Source organism: Pseudopodoces humilis, chromosome 3, assembly GCF_049639895.1.
Source record: "Pseudopodoces humilis isolate 2021_Gansu_Grassland_sample_001 chromosome 3, ASM4963989v1, whole genome shotgun sequence".
Lineage (NCBI taxonomy): Eukaryota > Metazoa > Chordata > Aves > Passeriformes > Paridae > Pseudopodoces > Pseudopodoces humilis.
This window is the reverse complement of record NC_142202.1, coordinates 65,689,800-65,709,719: the sequence shown is the minus strand read 5'-3', so window position 1 is coordinate 65,709,719 and position 19,920 is coordinate 65,689,800. Positions and strand designations below refer to the sequence as shown.

Sequence of the window (19,920 nt, the reverse complement as noted above, 5' to 3'; positions counted from 1 at the left end):
GGGCACAATCCCACAGTCTACTACAAACGGGTAGATTTTTTCTACTTGCAATGGGTAAATTGCAAAATTTTTTGCAACAGTAGTTAGGTGAATATTCAGAGGAGTCCCGGAGGTCAGTCCATCTTCTCATGGTTTAATGGTATGCAGACCTTAGTGGAAGGTGGTGTTTTACAGGCTGAAATGTCTGTGCTGCTCCATGGGCAATGCCTTAGGTTCCAATGATAAAAACAAAGCATAGAGCATTGTGCCTATAAAATACTCTACATATACAGAATAATTCATGTATATTTCAAGGAATTTGCTAGACTACCTAAGCCATGCTGCAGCCTTGTGGTAGCACTGACTTTGCTGTAGTCTGACCATTTTTAACAGAGAGGACTCCTCACACAGTGTATACAAATGTTGCATCTAGACACATTTCTTGATTTTACTTTGTGTTCTATTTTCTGATTATTTTTTTTTTTTATAACCACTGTGAAAAGCCAATATCACAATATGAATTCACAACACCACCACATACACTTCTGGCAGATCACTATCCCTGAATACACGGATACCAGCAACCACAGCATTTTGTTCTCAGCTTTATCCTGTAAATCCACTATACCATTTGCTCTTGCCCCAGTGAAAATGCAAAACCCGCCCGTGTATAAAGACTGCTAAAAGGCCTCTCAATCTGCAAGCTATCCTTCTGCTAATGAAGAGATTAACATAGCTCTCAATGTCTAGAATTGTTCTTGAGTTTTGTAATTTGTAACCTCGGGTCCTCTCCATCTCATTGTGTTTTCAATACCTCCCCCTTCTTCTATGCAAAGAAAAAGCTTTCCATTTACTAAGAATACAAACTTTCCTGTTAGCTGCACAAAAGCGAGACTGTTCCATTAAGATGAAACTTAAACCTCTTTGTATAAATTAAGTTTTTGGTTTCTATTTTTTTCCCTAGAACCTATACAGAACAAGATGCTTTTGAAAGGAAGGATATATACAGTGTCAAGTTTGCAAGATAAGCTTAGGTGAACTCTGTGATGTGTTCTTCCTTCCTCCCCTGCCCCTTGCCCCAGACAAACTACCAGTTTAGCATCACACGAGGAACACAAAGGCTCATCAGATGATTTAGGTCTGCTCAGAAGCAGCTCTTTCTCTGTGTATTATATACAATTATGCAACAGTATATTAAAAGTACAGGTCAAGAAAGTAAATCCATGAAGCTAGACTGTGCAAGTCTACAAATGAAACCTAGGTATGTCCCCATACTGACCATCCATCTTCTGATTGAGCTGATTTTGTCCTGAAGTCCTCACTTTCTGCTTCTTCATTCTGAGGTCAAAGGTTTGTGGAGTAAAAACTCAACTGCTCATTTGCAGGTGGCTGCACAGTAAAGGCATCCATACAATGAGTGATGAGACACATTATCTAGTTGTAGGTGACTCAGTTAATACCATTTCCAACACACAAAATACTCCTAACTCATACCATTGGAAAACTACCTGTAAAGGCATATGCTCATGCTAAAAAGTAGCTATGTGTTTGGGTGAATCAGGTCTCTTCCAAATTAAGTCAGTGTTAGTGACTAAAATCAGTTGCATTAAGCTGTCAGAAGTGGTTTGGCAGGGAATTTTCCTGTTGTGAAGCTCCCACTGAGTGACAATGTATTAGTCAAGCTCAATGTATGCTTTCTTTCTGAACTAATCTTTTGCCTTAAAGCATTTGCCTTTAAAACTAGATTTATTTAAAAGCTGGATTTTACTCTCCTCCTTACAAAAGGAAATTTGGAAAAGTACACGTGAACCAGTGTAGCAATGTGACAAGGGTTACACCAGTCCTCCTTCTGAATAGCAACTTTGAGAGCTATGAAGTATTTCATTCATCTTAATGATTATTTAATCTTGGAAGCTGACAGTAAGTTCTTTGCCTACAGCATATTGAAAACTGACAGAGAGAGGGCATAGTAATGAGAATTTAATAGCAAAATAAATAATACAGAAGCTACTTCACTGATTGCATTGTTATTATTATCCTGCTGAAGTCAATAGGAAAGCTGTGCTTCCAGCACCTGGGAGAGGAACAGGGCTTCCCCCTGCACTACTACTTCCTGAGCACTACAGGTTTGCAACAGGGAGCACGTGGCCTTGGACAAGCGACCAGCTGCGGCTGAGCCCGGCGTGGTGAGAAGATTGAAAAGGCACAGCCTGCACGCTTTCCCTCCACCAGTGCTCTCCTTACTGGCCATGAGTGGAAAACAAATACCACTCCCAGATATTCTACAGCCCCAGTCTCAAGGGCATGACTTATCATTTCACTACGAATCATTGAAATAAAAATAACTGTGAATTGAATCATTATCTCTCTGTCTCAGAGGGCACTGCCAAGCCTCCAGTGCCCAGGAGACGAAGAAAGCCTCCTTTCATGGTATCTACCAACCTACCTTCCCTCTTGTTCTCAGCCTCCTAGAAGTGTGTGACAGTCAAAAACCACTTTGGCCTTCCAAGGCTCCTAACTTGCCTCTACCAATTACCAACCATCCAAGTTCTGTGGAGAGATCAGCACTAGTGACATTATCTGCAAGCTCCATGGCAAAGCGTTTTGCACATTAAATTGCTCAAGATCACTAAAGATGGTTTGTCGCAGTACACAGAGCTTCCCTGAGGCTAGTTGGGATTGACCTGCAGGACTGTTCTGTCCATACTTACCATAGCCCTTAACAAATATTACTAGAACCTGGCACTATTACTAGAGAATATATTCTAGACCTCAGTTGATGGAATACAAATCAGTATGATTCCCAGTACCAACCCCTGTAGGACTGACTGTTTTTGATTGCTTGCTGAGACCAATACAAAACAATGCACACTCATATGTTGTTATATGGCTTTTCAACAGCTACCACTCTTTCAAAGATGATATATGTTTTGCAACATATGTATTACCCTATGCATCTCCCTCATGTTTCCATTTATACTGAGTCTCATTTGTAGGTTTTGAACCAGAATTTGGTACTGGAAAAACTATTTTCCAGGACCACAATATTTTCATCACTTCTGTGGGGTCTTTAAATCCAGTCTTGAGGCTGCTGCAGAGTTTGACTTTCTGGCCCCTTTGTCTCCATAATCACCCTCATTTGTATGGATTTTCTCCTGACAATCTATGAGACAACTACAAGAACAGGCCACATTTATTCACATGGACACACTCCTCTTTAAAAGTCTTTCAGCCTTCAGAGTCTTGCAGAGAGTGACCCATCCCAATCTCCTCCAACCAGAAGGATGCTGGCATTTGTTGGCAAAATCCAGTGAGGATTAATCTGACCACCAAACTGCTGCACTAATGCTCTCTCTGCCTTATTCCATCTCTAACAGTTTAGTCTAGATTTCAAACTCTCCTTTGAAAGAAGGGTAAGTCTCAAATACTAACAACGTGTGTTAAATACATACACCAAGAATATAATGTACTGGGTACATGGCAAAAAATATGCCTGATCACATATGGTGTCTGAAAAGTTAAAAAACAGACATTAACACTTACAAAACAAGAGCTCAATTAGAATAAAGGTTTACCAAACTCAACTCTTTCTAACATAATATAAAATCTAGCAATGTTGTCTCTGACATACAAGTTAATTCTGTACTTCATTTTAGCACAGCAGCACAGTGCTCCTGACCTGCCAGCAGTGTGAATCCACCTGCCTCACAGCAACCCATCCCCGAAAAGGCTGTACAGAGTCAGACAGCCCATCTTCCATTCTCCAGCGTACTTTTAAAAGGCAAACCATTGGGGCCTGCTTAACATTCGTGTCTCCTGCGACAGCTGACAGTGTCGTGCATCTGCAGCCCTCCCTGTGCCACGGGTTTCTTCACAGCCGGACAGTCAAGGTGCCACCCAGAGAGATGCCCACGGCACACTTTAGAAAACTCCTATTTAACTCAGCCCATAATTGTAGCAAACAATGCTGGCACAGATTAAGCATACGGTTTGCAAACCTGCATGGAAAGACTTCCTCGGGACCGAGAAGCCGGATCACGACTGTGCTGAGGGGGCCGGACACTCCCGCTTGCCCCACTCGTTCCCGCGCCCACACCCTGCGGCGTTCCCGCGTCCCTTCCCGCCCTGCCAGCGGGAGCGACGCCTGGGAATTAGCCTGCAAACGGCAAAATAATCCCGTTTCCTCAAGAACATACACGTATATACGAGGGTGTGTGTGTGAATATATATGTGGGCATGTACACGGCTTGCCAACTTCGGGGGCTCGCAGGCGATGCTGGGGGCTGCACGGCTTTGGGGACACGCCGCGGCCCCGGTGCAGCACCCCAGAGCGGCGGTGGGTGGGAGAAGCAGCGCTCGGCGAGGGGAGGGGGCGGCGGGGCCGCGCCGGCCCCTCGGTCCGCGGCAGGAGGAGGAGATACCCCGAGCGGCAGCCCAATGGGAATAGTGGCGCTTCCCCTTCTCCCGTTTCCTCTCTCCACCCCCAGCCCCAGGCCGGGGAGGCGGGAGGCGGCAGCGCTGCAGCCCGGCCGCCGGCGGGGCACGGGGCCAGAGGCAGCCCCGCTCGGCCCCTTCTCCGCCTCCGCAGAAGCACCTGCGGGGGAGAAGGATGCCGGGAGGTGGCCGCCCCCCTCCGCGGGAGCGCGGGCTGGCTCCGGAGCCGCCCCAACGAGAAGGAGGAGGAGGAAGAGGAGAGGAAGAGAAAGGAGCAGGAGGGAAGTGGGGAAGTTGTGCCTTGCCCGCCCCGCCGAGAGCCGGAGCCATGGGCCCCGCCGGGGGGGCGCGGGCCGCCCCCTCGCTGCTGCTCTCGCTGCTGCTCGGAGCCTCGGCCCCGCTCTGGCTGCGGGCAGAGACGCTGGGTGAGTCCGGGGCCGGGCGGGGAGGCTCGGCAGGCGCGGCCCCGGGGGCTGCCCGCGCTGGGGGCGAGCGGAGGGGTGCTGCGGGCTACCCCCGCCGTCCTCCCCTCGCCGCTCTGCGGGAGCGTAGCCTGAGCTGCTCTCAGGGCTGTATATAGCTGACCTGGTTAATCCTCGCCGGGTTTATCCCTGTGTCTGAGTAGCTGCGAGATTAAAGTGGTAACCAGCCTTACGGTAAATGTATACTATGAGTTTCTTGATCTTTGTTAATTGGGACTTTTTTTTTATTTATTTATTTTCTTTTTTTTTTTTTTTTTTAATAATAAGTCAGATAAGCGGCGAAAAAGTCTCCGGCAAGTTGCGTGCAGGAGGCAGGGGAAGGCCACCTGGGCGCCCGCCTGTGGCCGCGCCTCGTCAGCCCCGGCGGGAGCCCCGGGCGCGGCGGGCGGCGCTCGGTCAGCGGCAGCACCGCGTCTGCTCCGGCCGGGGCTGGGGCTGGGGCCCGCAGCCGCTGTCCCACAGCCGCCTACAGGCTGCTGTGCTCTTCCACTGCCTCGGGGAGAAAGCGAAATGCCCATAACTCGTGCCGGGACAAAGTTTCGTAGGCATCTCCAGGAGATGTTACGAGCCTTTTTGTGATAGTGCTGTCTGTCGCAAATAGAGTGCGGGTACCATTCTCTTTACCCTGTGTTTTTAAGCTTCCTGTGTAAGTTACCAGTAGAGCTGACATCTCCGGCTGCGGAGTTGCAACCTCTTGGCTGTTGCATTGCATGGCCTGATGTATCCGTCTTAGAAGACTTCACTGGCAGCTACCGATAAAATAGCTAATACTGGAAACTAAGCATCATAATGAGCTTGTCAATGCATTCAGATAACTTAGAAGTCCTGTATTAGCGTTCCGACTTGGCTGCGAATTCCCGAACCCAGCGCTGTGAATTAGCTGTATACAAGCATTGGCAGAAAGTACTTCGCCTGATTCTTCCCATAGCCTCCTATTAACAGAGATTTCTGATATGCATCTCCACAAAAGGGAGAAGTTGGTATGAGTCGTGTTGCCACTTGCCAGCTTCGTGGTCGCTTTGCAGTTCTGTCCTTGAAGTGCTGGGATACCAATTTGATACGTTCCAGGAAACATATGTAGCAAAGAGAAAACATTCCCTTAATCCCCTATTTTCATCAGTGTTTTGAGGCTTTTTTTTTTTGTTTATTTCCTCTTTCACCGATGCTTGTCCCTCACTCAATGGCACCAGGAAAGTCATTTGGGGAGCAAGTGAGTAATAGTAAGTCTGCTGGGATTTCAGGGGGTTTTGGTGTGTATAATGACACCGTAGAAAGTACGAATGTCCCTGCTTGTCCATATTCCCAAATTAATTGGTAAAAGCACTTTTTTTTTTATTCATGTTAAAAATATTTCTACTATCGAATCAACAGAATGGAAACACAAATACTCTTTTGCCTGGTTCTCTTTGGACCAAACTCAAAAGATAATCTGTCCAGTGTCTAGAAAGCAGAAAAGATGTTGATTCCCCCCTTCCACTTAATTTCTCCATAGGGGAAGTTCTTCTGTGTTTGCTTATTACTATTACCCTATAAATTAGGGCAGGCTAAGTGTTCTAAAGTCACACCAGTGGAGAAAGGAGATAAGGATAAGTGGATACAAACTTCCTGTTACACAAGCTTCTTGACTTGATTTAAAAGTTGTAATGGAGCAGGAGAAGTGCCAGAGTGAATCAGGCTTGAGTTTCAGATAATTCTGTATCTCGTCACCACTGGTGTTTCCCACCAGCTGGTTCAAAGAAAGATGCACTGGTTTAAGTATATTGATTTTAAAAAAATGAAGCATTACATTTTTCTGACTCCTCATGACCTGACTACAGAACATATAGCCTTTACCTTTGTGGTAGTTTAAACCACTACAACCTTCCTCTTAACTTTTTCTTGAGGGGTGCTACAGAACGAGGATGAAGCGGCTGTTATAGCTTCTGTTCTTTTACTTTAGTTTCAAATTAAGGAAAGAGCCTTTTTTAAGTATGGTTCAGTTATTTCAGAGAATGGCTCATATTTGATTGTGGTTGTGTAGAGTCTGGGTGTCAACACTCTTTTTGTTCTTGAAAATATGTTAAATGTGTGTGTTGAGCGAGGAATCTACGAACATGGGATTTTGTTGTCCATAAAATGGTAATGAGAAAGGCTGAGTGTTAAGGGAAATTACTTTAATTAAAAAATATTTACAGGCTTAGTAGGTCTCACCTGGAACAAATGCTACATCTATGACTGTCCGTGAGTAATAAATAGGTTTGGGAGTTATAATAAAAGGTGGTTATTTTCTCTTTTTATTCTTCTGTACACTGATCTTCTCTTGGGGGTTCAGTTGCCAGTTCTTTGCTGACAACTGCAAAACATATCTTGTTCCCTGTCTGCCAACCTCACACAGCCATCCCATATCCTGGTATCTCTTCTAAAAATCTCTTGCAGCAGTTAGAATCCAAGGCAGAAAGGCATTATCTTTGCCTTTCACCATTCCCTGTTTTTTCTTCAGGTGTTGTTGAGCAAGACCTTGAACCATGTAATTGTGGGCAGCAGAAATCAGAGTTGAATCTGAGTCTTTCAGAGTTTCGACTCATTTTCTATTGCATTTCCGTACAGTAGGACTTAAAACTGATCCGAAGGTTGTTTGTTTGTAGGAAGGCATAAGAGGAATGGGGATTTTAATCTATTAAGTACAAGATTTAAGCCACTGCTCTTGCTGTACCTCATTTATTTTCACTTCAAATAAAACACAGCTATGAAAGTAGTTCATGTGGGATTTGCAGATCAGCATCCAGGAGTGAGCTGTGCTTGCTGTGTTCCTGGATCTGTTGGCAGTTGCACCCAATGCCCAGTTGGAAGAATCGATGGGGAGCAGACTTTTATACGTTTTGAGGAAAGGCTGTTATTCAGTGTGACAACAGTGTATCCAGTAATTACCAGAGATTATGCCTGTTCTCAGGGGCTTGAACAAAACCCTTGCTGAAGAACACTGGTGTGATCATGGTAATCCACTTTGTATGCCCATTTCCAGCAGTTTGAAATGCAGATTGAGATGAGTCTTTCTTCTACCCAAACCCCCCACCCCTCACTTCAATTTCTGAATATAAGTGATTGGTAAATTTTCAGTTTGTTTGCTTTTTGTCCTTATGTCTGTTTCCTTCCTTGGCTCCTTCTCTCTTGCCTTGGGAATGCTGACTAGAATTGCTAAAGAGGGAGGCAACAGTTTTCCAGTTGCAGTTCATAAGCAATGCGCGTATCCACCACAAGAAAACTGCAATGTTTTCAGTCACACAGACTTTGCTATAAATAGCTCTAAGCTCTTCGTAAGTACTTCTCTTTAGGTTATCAGGGGATGTATTTCAAACAAATTCAAAGACAGGGAGGGCAGCAGGAGTCTCTCTGACAATTCAGGGAGAAAAAGATGCTTTGGGAAAGTTGTTACCTTCGTGGCTGTTGAATCATATTTCATGAAAATTAGTTGTTCATTTGCATATGCAAAAATATATTAATTTATATTTATCAAAACTGTGTCACCTTTAGTCCATCTTAGTTACGTGAGTAGCGCAGTAAAAATTACTTTGGAAAAAAATACCAATTTTGAAGACAGTCATGCTCCTGTGTAGGGATGCCTAAGGAACCTTTTCAAAAGTGTCTTAGGTACCAGGACTAGTATAGTTTTGAAAGCCCATCTGAGCTCTCACACTGCTGAGAAGTGTGGTCCTGTGTGGTGGCAGGCACTGAAGTCCTCAGTATAGGCATCACTGTAGTTTGGGGCTGGCTGTATCAGATCAGATGCTCTCCTGTGGCATGTACTCATCAACATATGGGTTTGCACCATCTGCTAAGAATAAAACAAGCCAGACAAAATCAAAATAAAATCCTTCTGACTGGATTCAGCGGAATGGTGTTGGATCCCAACTAACTGCAATAAAAAATATTAATAGCAATGCATAAGAATGAGCACACCACTTCCCCAAAAGGTTTAATTAGTGTTACAACTGGGAGTGGGAAACTTCAAACTGGGACAAGCTAATAGTGATGCTTAAATAAAAAAAGGATAGTGGTTTGACTAGTTTTAAGAGTATACAGATAGCTTCATTTTTGCTTTCAAAAGAAATTACAAACTATCTAATTAAACTGATTTTTGTCTGTGAAAATTGTGTGAGTGCTAAAGCCACATTTTTGAGGTTGGCTGTATGCTTGTACATAGAAAGAGGCTGCCAGTAGTTATGGTTAGGATTGTTGATCCTGTATAATTAGGCCTGGGAGCTGAGTGTTTTGAGGAGAGGAAGCATTTTGGTCTTTCGTTGCGTCTCTCCCTAATTTTGACAGAGCCAGAACTTGCCTCTCAGGAGTTTCCTTCCAAGACAAGAAGGCTTAGTTTTGAGGTGCTGGTACTTTCTCATCCTCTTTGAGCAAGATTTCCAGTTCCAGTGTGTCTGTATTAGTTATTTCCATTTCCCTGATGGGATGGGATTGCTGTGTGACGGCAGCTCCATTCTTCTCCCCCACCTAGGCATGGAGAAGGATGAGTGCACCCATGTTGTGCAGTATTTGCCCATCTCCAAAGAGCAAAGAGAAGGTGTTTTTGAGCCAACCGTGATGAATTGAAGGAGAATAAATGGGGAAAGCAGAGCAGGGCAAGGATAGAAACCCAGTTCCCAGGCCTCCTACAGGACCAGTGTGGAGGCCCAGCAGCCTGCTACCAAAATGCCTCAACCCTGGAGGGGCAGAGGCAAAAGGGGAGAGACTCCCCTCTAGAACAGAGTAAGAAAAGGCCTCCATCCCATGGGCCTTTTGCAGCCACATGTTGGTGCCTTTTGGGTTCTGGTGTTCTAATAGTGTGTGGGGATTGATGTCATCCTTGTTCAGCCCCCTTTTACCATTCGTGTACTCTTCCTAGAATGTCCTTCCTTCCCTTAACCTCCATTGGCTCTGTTTTGCCGCATTGTTCCACCCCCGTTATCCCCTTGGTTCTCCCAACTCTTATCCACTCCCCTGCACCACTTTTCCCTACTGGACCTCAGCCCTGAGATCCACCCCTTTTTCCCCGTATTTAACCCTGTGCCCTGAGCCCAACCCTTGGTTCTTGTCCCTGCACCTAGTCGAGGCTGTGTTCAATAAAGCAGTTGTTGGACTGCCAGACGAGAACCCATCCCTTCATCTAAAATTGTCAGCATTTCGTACGGTGTGCTCAGGGCTCAGAGACACAGGTCACTCTCTGGGGTCTCGTTGCAGCACGCACTGTAACAGACCAGGGTGTTCATTTTTATATTTAGTATCACGCATTTCAGCCCAAGCTGCATCTGTGATTACATTACTGTTCATCGGGCATTTAGTTAAGCTCTAAAACATTGTTTCTTCCCTCAGTTAGTGCAGAAACCTCATATCCATCACGGTTTTATTCCACGATGTTCAAGTTTCTGGCATTTCCACCACAAATTGTTCAACAATATTGGATTTCAGTCTAATGCTTTGACATTAAAGTTGAAGTCATGTTGATGTCATCTTCCAGATGTTCATGTCTACTGAATAAAAAATTTGTTTGTTTGTTTTATTTCAAATTACAAAAACACATGGGGAATTCTGGATGTGATCTCTCATGCTATACAAAGGCCTGTGTGTGTCCTGTCAGAAATCAAACAAAACTTTTCTTCATGGAGTGGCAGCAGAGACTTCAAAAAGCTGGAAACATAGGTGGATTTCTTCACCCACCCGAACAGAATGGCTTTGTTACGTGCCTGAGCTTTGTTGTTGCAGCTGCAGTAACTGTGCAGAAATGAGATGTGTGGCTTCTGCCTGAAATGACTCGTGTTTTGCTCTGGTGCCACACCAGTTCTGTGTTGGTGTGTTGTTTTGACTTGATAGTCAGGAGCGCCTCACTTGTAAAATGAACTCATAACAACAACAACAAAAGTCCACGCTTTGTCCTCCAGCTATGCAAAAATATATTTTGACATGTAAAATAGATTCAGGTATACTGTGGGTCTCCCTCTGCTGGAATGCTTTAGCAGCAAGGTCCATGGCTCACATCTAAGCTGTTGTCTTTGTCTCAGCTTTCTCCCAAAGGCAGGGGTTTGTATTAACCCATGTTTCTTGTGTCAGCGTGCTACAGGGGAATTGAAGTTCAAATGCCTCTGAGCTGCTGAAGGCTTTGTGAGTGGTTTTAACATCTTCAGACCCAAGGAATCAGCTCGTACTTATCTAGTAGTGTTTTAGCACAGACAGGAGAGAAGTGTTTAAACTCATGGTCCTTGCCAGTGCTTGTGTTTTGAAAATTATCTGCTATTTTTTTTTTGATGAAACTTAATTGACTGTGTTTGTAGGTGGAAAGCAAAATAAAACTGTATCAAAATAAACTAAGCAGTTACACTGAGAGATTCACTCTTGGGTTGAATGAAAAACTGTTCAGACCTTTCTGCTGTATCCTGTTTCAAAAGTTGAGAATGTGATTGTTTAACATTACTGCTAATCGAAAAAAATCTGGTCCAAATGGAATTACGGAGTTTCGGCATAAGTGGTGTACACAGGGTGGCATAAAATACACTCCTCTCTGCTGTTTTCCACATCCATATACAAATACCTTTTATGCAGACTCATTAACGTGTCACAGAAGACACAGAAATGATGCTGTGGGTCACATGCAGTGCCACAACCAGCACTGTAGTACTTAAGTAATGATGTAGCTGTTTTCCTTTTTTTTTTCCTTTTTTAATTTAAAACATCTTTCACAACAACTGTATATCACCACAATGAATTAGGAAGATCACAAAAGCTGATGGAGCTTCTGCATGTACCATTTTGTTTAGTATTTTGAGGATGAGTATCAAGCAGGTTGGTTGTGTGACAATACTGACAAAAGGCATTTCTTGCTTTCAGTGTATCAGATTAGAGTTCCTGGATTGTTTCTTCATCTTAGTTCAGTAAAAGTTTGCTTTCATTTCTACTGGAGTTGCAAGAAACTATTTGTTGTTAGTTCACAGTAGTCATGGAGGAAATAGTTCCTTAGACACTGGATTCACTGAGTCAGAAGACATAATTAAACCTTTTTCTGGTGATAAATGACAATTATTGTTTCCATTACAAACCAATTTGTTTTCTCTTGAGATGTTTGTTGATTTACACTTTGGGAATAATGGGGTGTTTGTATAATTCACTTTGAGAAAAGTAGCATCCTTTCTTTTGTCTTTTCTTGTTAACAAATTGCATATTCCATCTAGGCGTACAGGCATAGAAGGATATGTGGTTTTTCAAGTAAGTCAGGACAAGTTTGATTTCTAGAAAAAAAGACCATCCTCCACCATTGATAACTGTCTATCTTGCTCGACTTGTATCACACTAACAAGGTAATTGCATATTAAAATAAGGGGAGTGTGTGGTTTAATTCTATCATGTTCAGCCATTTCCTCTTGCCCAAATTAAAACTGTTTTGAAATCTTGCCTTCCCACCTGCTACTGTAACTGGAACAGCTCTGCTTCAGCCTCTCCTTACCCTGGTGTCTCTGAATTTCCTGTCCCTGTGGGTTTGTCAGTCCTTAGCACTGCTGTGAATATTCCTATTCCTGTGCAACCCAATATTCGAGTCTGGCCTTGAGCTTGCAGCATATGTTTCCCACACAGTCCAAATTTGGTGCAATATACTGTAAGTTAATCTCCAGTAAAGCACAGCACAGAGAAAAACCTGGGAAGAAAACAGATGGAGAAAGTAGAGCAAACAATTTGCATATATATGATATGACTCTTAGTTAAGATTAGCATTTCCCACTTTGCCTGAAAAGCCCTTAATAAAAATCCAACTTCATGTTTGCCTCAAGTCAGCAGAACTGGAGGAGATGCCCTAATGGCAGAATGTCCCCTCAGTCCAGGGACAGCCCAGCACAGGGTAGCAGAGAGCTCCAGCCCTGTGTTGCTGATACATTTACGGGATGCTGTAGGCAGAGGGTCAGGGAGGAAGCTGCTGTTTGTGGGATATTTGCTCCTCATAGTCTTCACAGCTCTGAACCATCACCAGGGTCCTGAGTTACCCTGCATGGGTGGCTGATGGAGAATGTGGCCATCTTCCTATTTACTTATAGTCCTTCATGGTTCTTTCTGAGCATGCAGGTACAAGAAGTGCTTGGCAATAGACTCGGTGCCTTCTCTGCACTTGAGGTGTGTAATACAAACTTGTATCTCACAGTAATCATTTATTTGGAAACAAAAAATCAGTTTCCCATTTGCAAAAATGGGACTCTGAGATTCCTCTGAAATTTCCATACATGTGTAGCTCCATCCTCATATCTGTCCAAACCTGCACAACACTAAGATGTTGAGGTGGTCACTCGCAGCAGTATGCCACCATCATAAAAGGAAAGCATTGAAAAAATTTAAATTAAGCTATGCAGTAAATAAATAAATTACAAATCTCTTTTGTTTCAGCAGTTAAAAAGGCATAGAAGTTTTCTCACACCCACAAGCTCAAGAGTGCTGTATTTAGAGTGCTGAAAAGCAAATTCCAGTACTGAAGCTCGCTTCTCTGGCGGGCTACATTTGGGTATAGTGCCTAAGTCCTGGAAGCAGTGACTAAAACATGCTTATTTTTGACATGTATTCTGGTACTGCCTGTCTTTCACAGATTGCATATGTGCATATGCACAGATAGTGGAACTAGATCGTGATTCACATTTGTGTTAGTGTAAGAAAGGCTTTACTACTCGTTCAGGTTTCAAACCTGCATGCTGAGTGTAAAGTTCTCTCTTAGTGGACATGGCTTACTGTTGATAGAAGTTGCTAATAAGAAAGTATCTGCTTTCTTTTGACCTTTTAACAGCTAAATAAATAAAATCTCAGATCTTGATATGTATTTGTCTTTGTGAACTTCTGCAAAGGTGAGAGGTTTCTGGGGTTGTAAAGGCTGCCCAGGTCAGTTGTAGCAATCCTGCAAAGTCACTGCCATGTAGCTGGAAATATTTCCCTCACTGCTCCCAGATGGCTGTGCTGCAATTGCTAAAAAACTCAAGCTTTGAAAAATGGTAGTATGGATGTAAGCTACATTGCTAGATAAGACATTCAGAAGGGTTGTCAGGGTTTTTTTTCTTTACTTGATGATGGCAATCCAACTAGTTACCAAAATAACTTTTCATATGTTTGAGGCAGAACATCTCCTGAGGCTGGCTGCAGGGGACATCCTGAGGAAAGCCAGTTCCCATCCCCAGTCTGAATGGCTGTGGGGGTGATTGCAGCTGGGCACGTGGTGGGAATTTGTGATTTATGGAACGGCGGAACCAATTGGAGGTCATTTGCTTCTTTTGCGTCTCTAAGAGGGACGCTACAGTAAATAATGTCTGTGAAGAGGAGGGGAAAACATGCTGTGGTTGGTTTGACCTCCTTCTCCTTTTGCATCCCTTTGAAGCTGGTAAGTAAATAATTTGGGCAACAAAATCAGCACTCCACAGTATTGCTTTGTTTCTTCTGCTGCTCTACCTTCCCTTCCTGCTCTTGGCGCTCCTGCCAGCCACCACTTGGTTAGCTTGGGCAGCAAAATTAGTGTCCTTAGGAACTGCTGGAGCACAAAGGATAAAATGTTTCCTGACTTCCTAATGGAGTTAAATTAAAATGCAAGTCGAAGAAAATATGTACATGGTATTTGTTTTTCCTTTTGCAACAGGGCATACTGTGATGTGGGAGACTTTTTCCCTTAAAAAGATATTAATACTAATTTGAAGGCCATGGAGGATGACAGTCACTTTTTTTTTTTTTTTTCTTAGACTTGCCTTAATTTCTAATGGTTTCTTTCATTTGAAAATAGTTTTTTCTGCATTCACAAAATACTGTGAAGGATATAATGCTGGACTTCTGAAAAAAACCTGGATTTATATACTTTTGAAGCAGGGCTCAACCAGTTGATTGGCTGGTGTAAATGGCATCTGCCTTGAATCCAGGGGCTTTTGAAATCCCCAAATGTGTGTCCATTTCTCCCTCTACCTCTCCCATGGTGACTGTGGCTCTGGAACACCACACTGCTTTGGGGGAGGACTGGGGTTCCTCACCTGCCCACCAGTGCCTCAGGGCTGTGGTGTTACCCTTTGTTTGAGCTCACTGCCAGGGAAAGCACAAAGCTCTCACCATTCTCTGTAGAAGTGATGGGTTTAGGTCCTGGTTGTGCAGAGGTGCCTCTTCTGTTATAGTTGCACAGATAAGAGCTGATGCCCTTGACCCAGGTTTGGCAGCAGAGAGGTTAGAGGTGAAGCACTTAACTCTGCATTTTACTCCATCCCCTCTGAAAGCAGTGAAGGCGTGAACCCATTTGTGTTTGCAGCATGCATGGTTCTGTTAGTGATGAAGGTTAAAGTTGCTGTATGAAAACAAAGTGTTTTCAGACCACATCGGTGGATTTGGATGGCATCTGGCAAGAAAACTTGGATTTTCTCTCTTTTCTCCTATCCCATGTGAGCAGAGAGGGCACAGGTTTGACTGGAAGGAGTTGTTTTTTTTAAGATACTTAACTGTTCTTATGCATAACTCAAATCTTATTTAAAGCACAGATGCAAAGCTCCTTGACTCAATTATTATTGTATCTTTTAATAAGCTGGAGTTATTATTTCAGTGAAAGCAATGTGGAAGATGAGACAAATCTCTTTTTCCCTTGTGACGCTTCTCATCAAAGCTCTCAGAGCCATAGCCTTGACTCAATGGCATTCTGTTCCCTTTGACTATGTCCATTTGCTGCAGTGGCTCTTCAGAAAATGCTGGGTTTTTTGGCTGAATTCAGTGTTTAGGTATTCAAATCCAGTTTTTTGGTCTCCTCTTAAAGGAAGGAGTGTAAAGGACAGGCCATGAGCTCCCAACAGCTCTATTCCCTGTCCTCCATGTGGAGTAGGAGGAGCTTGCCTTCTCCCAAGCACCACTGTGAAGTTGATCTTCAAAAGGATGAAAAAATGGGAGAGAAGAGGCAGGGAGGGAAATAAGGTTGCTTTGGGGGGATCTCCATCCTGGTGGAAAGAGTGGGCAGCCAAGGGACACCAGGTAGCAGTAGTCTGTAACCAGGGAGACCAAGTGGGAAATGCTGGGGCCCCACAGGGCTCATCCAATGGAATGGAAGAGGGCAGGGTGCCGCAGGCTGAGTGTGTGATCACGCCTAGGTATAACACGTATTTAGCACTGGAGTGAGTCCAAGGCTGTTATGAATTGCTTCGGGAGGGTGAATCAGAAGGATGAAAAAGGCAGCTGTTTGCTGCCAGGATATTGTAGCAATGCTTTTGAAAATGCTTTGATATCATACTCTGTAGCTGTTTTGGAGTTGGCCGAATCAACATGTTTCTGAAAGGTGCAGCACATGGAAACTTTATATAGCACTGATGTGAAAAACTGTAGCCTTTTCCCTATTCAGAAAGGAATGTGCTGAGTGGTTGGATGAAGGCACTGTGCGCATCCACATGTGTGTGCAGTCAAGGGCTGGAAAAGCCCGGGGAGCAGAGGAGTGACACACCATGCCTCCACTTGTGTGCTGGGCCTAGGAGGGGATGGGAGAGAGTCAGTCCAGTCAGGTGGTTGTGGGTGATAGGAGGGTACCTGAAGGAACCAGCATCATCTTGTGTGCTGCTTCTGGCACTACCACCATTTTGCTAAAGCTCAGGGGCTGTGTCCCAGGCAGCTTCGCAGGATGGGGCCAGAACTTGTTTGTGGGCATTGGTTCCATCACCTCTGTCCTTCCTGGCAGGTTAGATCCTGGAGGGGGCCCTCCTCCCTGTGTGCCAGCAGCCATGGTCAGACCTGGCCCAGACACAGGTGCTTGGAGATACTTCTCCACCTTAGCCCGTCCGTGTGTCCGAGGGTGGGGATACCTGCCAGCCCCTTGATATCTCCTCTTGCCCTCTCCACATCCACATGTGCTGGTGTCTTCTGGTGGGCTCCTGGGTCTGGGTTTACAAACATGCACTGCTCTTGGTGAGCACCCTGTGAGAGAGGGCAAGGTGTGAGTGGCGTGCCGGCTGCTGTGGCAGAAGATGCCAATTGTGTTTCTTTCTTCTTGGGGAGTTCTTTCCATCACCTGCCATGGGAGATTATTTTTATCTCTGGTAAACAGCCTTAATTTCAGTGCTGTGTGATCTTTGGTACAACCTGCATGTAGGCCAACAGGTGATCGCCCACAATTCAGAGATCATGATCTTGGTTTTGATTCAAATACCCGTGGGAATGTGCTCTACAAAGCATGTTTGATGTGTTTTCAATACCTCCTGGTGCTGGGGGAAGATTTTATTAATCTGAGTAGGTTTAGATTCTGTGGTTGTTTAGTACCTTTGTTCACAAATATGTTGCTTTGCTCCTGTCCAGTGAGAAGTCACAAAACCTGGATGTCTGAGGCAAGGCTGCCAGCTTCTTGCCAAATGGGGTGATAGAAAACTGTTCTCAGAAGTAATGATAAGTGAAAATTTAGTGTCAGGAAGAAAGTCTGTGTCAAACTGACTGGTTAAATAAACATATTTCCATGCAGAAGGGCTGTGCCTATAGAAAAGAGTGTGACATCAGGTGTTGAAACTGTAGGTTTCATAAGGACGAGGAGTTGTGGTTTTGACTCAGTGTATTCTAAGTTTAGCCAACACATTTCTACTGAAAATCAAAATTTCCTGTGGAAAATAATAACAAAAATAATGACACTATTGTTCACTTTTTACATTTGATAATGTGACTAGGGATATACTTTGAATTCCTTACAACTTGCCTCCATTTCTGAGCCCTTGTTATTCAGTGATATTTGTGAGTTTTTTGCTAACATTTAGTCATTAATTCACTCCTTGAATTGTCAGATCCTGAGCTTTATTCTACCTTCCCTCTATACCTTCTGACCCTTTCTTTAGGGTGTGCTTTCCAGCAAATTTCAGTGCACCAGAGCAAAGAAAAATCTTAATCTTGCTGAGAAACTCAGAATTCAGAGCTGCAGCCAGCTTTCTTTGTAAGAAACAATAGTTACTAGGACTTGGTCTGACTTTTTGGACATTACTTTGGATCTTGTGGCAAACAAGCTTTTATCATTAGGTTTTGCTTCATGGCAGGCAGGCGGAACTGAGGCAGCAAGGGACGTTGCAAGTTGATGCTGAGCCTTCCTCTCCTCAGCTGGAGTGTTTGGATGGCCATGCTCTACCAGTGAAAAGTCAGAAAATAGCATTTATGCTTTCTTAGCTCAAAAGACATTCTGGTGTTAATGCTCACACTCAAAGGCAGATTTAACACACACACACAAAAAAAAAAAAAAAAAAAAAAAAAGGAGTTTCCCTAGGAACAAGACCTTGTATAACCTTAACAGAGGAGGATGGCAGGCTGAGGTCTCTCATGCACAGTTTTGCCTGCACACTTTCTGCAGAAATAGAAGGCTCTGTGACACGGACAGTCGTCTGGGTCTTATCATGATAGCAAGGTCTTTACAGTCTTTTGAGCAGCATTTTGCGCCACATAAGATCTTTGGTGTTGTACAAAGGTGACAGAGGCCAGAACATAGCCCAGTAAGATGAAGTCTATGTGAACACTGGACTTTCCATTTTAAGGAACTCATCCCCATGTGGTTCTGTAACTTTCCCTTTGTTTTTCCTTTGCTTCCCTAATAAGGATAAGTTGTAAGCAAAGCTCAATATTGTAGTTTCTTTATTGCAGCTAAAATAAATTCTCACACTTAGAAACATGCAGTTTAAATTAAAGGCCATGGGCAGTTCTTTTTTTACTGCGCAGCAGTTGGCTACATGGGCATCAAGGTTTGTTCTGTGTCCTGCTGGAAGTGATCTGGTTTTGCACTGCCTAGACCTCTATTGACTCACCTCTCTTTGTTCAGAAAGTTGACAGCTCATCTACTATAATGTTCTTTATATCTTCATTTCTGTTGCCAAAAATTTCCATTAAAAGGTGCTGTTCTTGTAAGGCCAGCTTGCCTTTCTTTCATCTTGAGTATTTTCCTAGGCATGATTTTAGAATCAATAGTGCTCGGTTAAAAAATCTGAACAACAGATGTTTTTAAAGCATGTGAAAAAGGAAATCTGAAAAATACATATTGAATATGTTTTATGGTGATACAATTTTGGATCTGTGTCTTCTATTCACCTCTATTCCCAGCATGAACCCATGACAAAAATAAATAACAGGCAACAAAGCTAGTAGTAATGCCAAAGCTTCAAAATAAATGTGGTTGCTTGTGAAAAAGCAGTTGAGTGAGTTGGATGAAATGGCAGTGTAATTATACGGTAGCAAGTCAAAGTTTGATAGCTTGGAGCTTATCTTAGCACAGCATGCCACTTCCCCCCCCCCCCCCTTGGTATGGCATGTTTCTTTTTCAACACTTCATTCCTAGTTGTTCCTTTTTAAATAATCCTATCAAACCTTAAGTTTGTTGTTCCTAATGATTTTGGAAGGAAATTCAGATAGTAAATAAAATGGCACAGACCAAAACAGTTTAACCAAGATATCCCCAAAAGGAAAAATTTGGGTAGTTAAAGTGAACGTTGTGAATTCCCAGCTCTGCAGGTTTCTTTATTTTATTAACACTTCTCTGATTAGCTTCAGTTTTGCCAAGATAAAGGATAACAGTATGCAAGACTCTTGTGGAAAGTATGCCTATGCCCTAAATGACCTGAAACTGAGGACTGCCTGTTAAATATCTATGTGTATATGACACTAGTCCACTGTCACAAGTGTTTCCATTATTCGGAAGACTGAGCAGAACAAAATGGCTTAAGCTTTGGTAAACAAATTTTAAGTTACTAGTATGCTTTTAAATAGTTCAGTAAAAATTGCTTCCTTTAGTAGTCAAGGTCTCTTATCTGATACCTGCTTCCTTCCCTCTCTGTGGATGCTTCCTGTTTTCCATGTCAGTCCACACATCCCCCTGTGTATTTCCATGTGCCTTTTCCTGTTGTCCTCTGATCTGCTGCAGCTGCTCCTCAGATGCCTCTCCACCAAGGAAAGGTTCCAAAGCCGGGCTGGCTCCCATACAGTGCCGTGAAGACACACTTTGAGGACCCCTACTCTCACCCCTTGAGCAAAGAGGCAGCAGCATATGCATTTCTGGGCATGCTGCTGCAAACTAGCCTGT

General features: G+C 43.7%; 1 protein-coding gene across 1 annotated transcript in view; it reads left to right on the top strand.

Annotated features, from left to right (window-relative positions):
- Nucleotides 1-4,416: 4,416 nt before the first annotated feature.
- Nucleotides 4,417-19,920, top strand: part of DCBLD1 (discoidin, CUB and LCCL domain containing 1) — a 46,951-nt gene continuing 31,447 nt past the window's right edge. Inside the window, 2 exon segments of the mRNA XM_005518619.3 lie at nt 4,417-4,524; nt 4,526-4,838. Coding sequence (XP_005518676.2) covers nt 4,417-4,524; nt 4,526-4,838 — 421 coding nt within the window.